At 49.3% G+C, this 4,724-nt stretch overlaps 1 protein-coding gene across 1 annotated transcript; it reads right to left on the reverse strand.

Moving 5' to 3' along the window:
- Positions 1-454: 454 nt before the first annotated feature.
- Positions 455-4,244, reverse strand: LOC127201635 (tubulin alpha-1A chain). The gene is made up of 4 exons (XM_051160316.1): positions 4,075-4,244; positions 2,038-2,260; positions 1,754-1,902; positions 455-1,638 (listed from the first exon to the last, which is right to left on the reverse strand). Exons 1-4 carry the CDS (start codon positions 4,075-4,077, stop codon positions 658-660), a joined length of 1,356 nt encoding a protein of 451 aa, XP_051016273.1. The 5' UTR covers positions 4,078-4,244; the 3' UTR covers positions 455-657.
- Between the last annotated feature and the right edge of the window lie 480 nt (positions 4,245-4,724).

Genomic DNA, 4,724 nt, shown 5'->3' on the forward strand with positions numbered 1-4,724 from the left:
ACACAGTAGGTAACCACTGAGTCCTCCGGCCCCTGCGCCTGCACCATGGAGTCTTTTTTATGTGGGTCATTGTCCTTTTTTCTGAGAATTTGACTTGGTGGTTATCTGTCAACTTCATACACTGTGGAGTCACGGGACGAGAAGGTGCCTCCTCAGATAGGTCTGTAAGCAAGTCTTTGTGGGCATTTTCCTGGTTAATGACTGGTGTGGGAGGGAGGCTGGGTCCGCTGTGGGCAGTGCCACTCCAGAGCAGGTGGTCCTCTGCTGCAGTGCAAGCCAGTGAGCGGCACTCCTTTGTTGCCTGTTTTCAGTTCCAGCCTCAACTTCCCCTGATGACCGACTGTAAAATAATTCCCCCGCCTCCACCCCTGCCAAGTTGCTTTTGTTCATGGTGTTTAACCTCAGCAAAAGAATAAAAACTAGGACACACCCAAGTATAGGACACAAGACAACGTTTAAGACAGGGAATCTTTTATTTAAAACCCATCAGTGAAATGGACGGCTTGGGTCTGTGACAAATCATTCATATTTAAAGCAGATGTCAGTAACTGTATGAAGCAAACGTTGCCACATACAAATTAGCTGATCTGACCACAACTTTCTCGGCTGGAGCAGAATAAAGTTCCCTGTGAGAGCAGCACCTTCGTGACACTTAACTTAATATTCCTCTCCTTCCTCCTCCCCCTCTCCTTCAACAGAATCCACACCAACCTCCTCATAATCCTTCTCCAGGGCAGCCATGTCCTCGCGGGCCTCAGAGAACTCTCCCTCCTCCATGCCCTCACCCACATACCAGTGCACAAAGGCACGTTTGGCATACATCAGATCAAACTTGTGATCCAGGCGAGCCCAGGCCTCAGCAATGGCTGTGGTGTTGCTCAGCATGCACACGGCCCTCTGGACCTTGGCCAGGTCTCCACCAGGCACCACAGTGGGCGGCTGGTAATTAATGCCAACCTTGAAGCCAGTGGGGCACCAGTCCACAAACTGGATGGTACGCTTGGTCTTGATGGTGGCAATGGCAGCGTTGACATCTTTGGGGACCACATCCCCTCGGTACAGCAGGCAGCAAGCCATGTATTTACCATGGCGAGGGTCACATTTCACCATCTGGTTGGCTGGCTCAAAACAGGCATTGGTGATCTCTGCTACAGAAAGCTGCTCATGGTAGGCTTTCTCAGCAGAGATGACAGGGGCGTATGTGGCCAGAGGGAAGTGGATGCGAGGGTAGGGCACCAGGTTGGTCTGGAATTCTGTCAGGTCAACATTCAGGGCCCCATCAAATCTGAGGGAAGCAGTGATGGATGACACAATTTGACCTATCAACCTGTTTAGATTAGTGTAGGTTGGGCGCTCAATATCGAGATTTCTACGACAGATGTCATAGATGGCCTCATTGTCTACCATGAAGGCACAATCTGAGTGCTCCAGGGTGGTGTGGGTGGTCAGGATGGAATTGTATGGTTCAACCACAGCGGTGGAAACCTGGGGGGCGGGGTAAATGGAGAACTCCAGCTTGGACTTCTTTCCATAATCAACAGAGAGCCGCTCCATGAGCAGGGAGGTGAAGCCAGAGCCAGTTCCCCCGCCAAAGCTGTGGAAAACCAAGAAGCCCTGAAGACCCGTGCACTGGTCAGCCTGTAGGGAAAAAGAGAGAAGGAAATGTAATGTTTTGCTGGCAGGGCACACACTCCTAGCTAGGCACCAGAACCCCTCTCACTGCATTTTAAATGTATCCACATAAGGCCCTTACCAGCTTGCGAATTCTGTCCAAGACAAGGTCAATGATCTCCTTGCCAATGGTGTAGTGGCCACGGGCATAGTTATTGGCGGCATCTTCCTTGCCTGTGATGAGCTGCTCAGGGTGGAAGAGCTGGCGGTAGGTACCAGTGCGAACCTCATCTGCCAAAGGAGAAGAAATCAGCCGTCCACCACCAACCAGCCACACGGCTCACTCCCCCTCCTGCGTCTGAAGGGATCCCGAGCATGTGAGCAGGAAGGAATCCCTCGAGGAAGGGAAGTTCCAGGTCAGCTTACCAATAACTGTGGGTTCCAGGTCTACGAACACCGCCCGGGGCACGTGCTTGCCAGCGCCTGTCTCGCTGAAGAAGGTGTTGAAGGAGTCGTCTCCCCCTCCGATGGTCTTGTCACTCGGCATCTGGCCATCAGGCTGGATGCCATGTTCCAGGCAGTAGAGCTCCCAGCAGGCATTGCCGATCTGGACGCCAGCCTGGCCAACGTGGATGGAGATGCACTCACGCTGTGGAAAGGAGAAAATAAAATAAAATGAAGCTGTATTTCTATTTTAGATTCTAATAGATTTCCAAAGTGTTTCCATTCATGCAAATATTGTTGAAATTTATTTGGAGTCATATCCCAATATGACAGAAACAATAAGGAGAACCTGCTATAAATACTGCAGATGGGTGTGGTCTAAATACAGTCACCTTAATTCTGTTCGAGACATGGTGGAAACCCATGGTTCCCACAGCCATAAAAGTTTTAATATTTGAAAAATAATTTGTTCGAGGCCAGCCTGGTCTACAAAGCAAGTCCAGGACAACCAGGGCTACACAGAGAAACCCTGTCTCGAAAAACAAAAAATAAAATAAAAATTTTTTTAAATTCGGAATTACTTTCTCTTCCTGATAGGTAAAGATGAAGGTTTCACCTTATTGAACCTGGCATTTCATCTTGGACATCTGTACTGCAGCTGAGGCTGGGAGCCACACCCTTCTGCAGTGTATCTGCGGAACCCATTAATACTCTGAGGTTAGCAGCCAGGCTACGAGCTAGACAGTCTGACTTCTGCTTTGCGTTGTTTGCTGCGCCTGGTGCTAGCCTGTTCCCTTTGTTACATTATTTAACAGAGAGAGCTCTATTTCCAGCAGCTGTCTATGTGATCGCTTTGTGCTGCTTTCAGCGTCCCTCCTAACCCTGTCTGGGGCCTTTGCCTGAATTAATGAATTAGTGAAGATGTATTAGAACAAAAAACAGTTGGGTGCAAATTTTTTTTTTTTTTTAAGCAGCAATTTCATTATTTTCTGAAGGTTTTTCAGAATAGTTTCCACTGTATGGAACTGAAATATGATCTTTAAAGCAGGCTAAATTAGAAACAAAGATCACTCAAGAAGCGCAAAAAAAAAAAAAAAAAAAATCGAGTAAAAAGATAACATTTAAAACTAGCAAATGAAAAAAAAAATAAAACTAGCAAATGGTATTTTATTCGCTGACACTCTACATACCACATAACATTATTATTATTATTATTTCAGTCTATAAGTATACTCTTCTATCTCTTTAGGGTTACAACTTTCATTGTCTGCGGGGTGGGGGCGGGGGGAAGGGCGTTTCCCTGGGTTCTGACAATCTCTGGGTTTCTGACTCTGGGCTTCACAAAGTGGGCTGTCACTCACCAGCCATCCAGCCCCATCTGCCCCCCCCGCCCCCCAGCGAGATGTCCCAGGTGTTTAGTAAATCGTGCTTTTGATACTTAAGCAAACAAAACACCTCCTAACACTGCAGTTCCACAACGATGGTAGTTTTTTTGTATGTTTGGTTGGTTGGTTGAGTTTTTTTTTTTTTTTTTTTTTAAACAAAATAAAAATTAAAAATCGCTCCAGAGAGACGTTTGGTGAGGGCGAACCCCTCCCGAAACGCCACGGAAGCAAGAGACAAACAACCCCGCCCCTGCGCCTCCCTGACACCGGCTGCCATGGATCCGACGCAAACTAACCATTTTCCCAGCGAAGTGGGGCGGTGTTTCTGGAAAGCGGACTCGGCCGCCGCCCTGCCCTCCCGCCGGAGCGAGCCCTGCGCCCGGACCCCCGCCCCGCGGCCCCGGGCTGTGCGAGCAAACGCTGGCCGGCGCCGCCTTTGTTCTTCCCGGGTCTGGGCGTCTCCCTGTCCCCGCACTGCGGCTGCGGCACTCGCCGACTCCGCGCGAAGCTACACTTAACAAAAGCATCGAGACCACCCTTCCCCGCCGAGGTGACAAAAGGCTTAGGCTTCTCCTCCTAAGGTTGGGGCGCCCGACACCCACCCGCTACCGAGAGCCCGGGAAGGGTTGCTCACCATTGTTGCTGCTTCGCGGCTGCCGGGAGGATGGCGGAGGCGAGGAGGAGGAGGAGGTGTTGCTTCTTACAGCGCGACTCTTAAGCGGTCGATGTAAGAGAACCTGCGGCACAGGGGCGGATGCGGCTCCTTATATACACTTCTGTCACCATGGGGATGGGCCAGGGCCTTTTCCTGTTGGTCCAGACCCCTCTGTCTGCCCAGAGAAGCCGCGACAGGAGAGTGGTGATTGGTGCAAGCGACATGGTATGAGGTAATCTCTCCCCCACCCCTTCCCCCTAGCATCCGTAGACTTCGCATCCTTCAGACAAAGGCTGTGTGCAAAGGCTACTTACTAGCCGAGCATCCATTATGGGGTGGAGTTGGGGAGGGGACGAAAGGGAAGAAAGAAAACTAGGGTTGGTTGATTATACATGGCTTAAACCTTAAACTATAGTTAAAATAATCTAAGGTTTTCCCCCAACACTTAGTCACGGAATTTATGTTGAGATTCTTAATGGAAAATTCCAGCTTTTTATTCATAATGCACTAAATCTGACTACATTCTGTCAGGATTCAACTTCTCTAGTTACATTTAAAGTAGCCGGGAAGATGAGAATGGTGGTCAAAACGGCTTGGGTAAATGCTGTTTTACAACTATTGTTATATTT

Source organism: Acomys russatus, chromosome 17 (genome assembly GCF_903995435.1).
Source record: "Acomys russatus chromosome 17, mAcoRus1.1, whole genome shotgun sequence".
Lineage (NCBI taxonomy): Eukaryota > Metazoa > Chordata > Mammalia > Rodentia > Muridae > Acomys > Acomys russatus.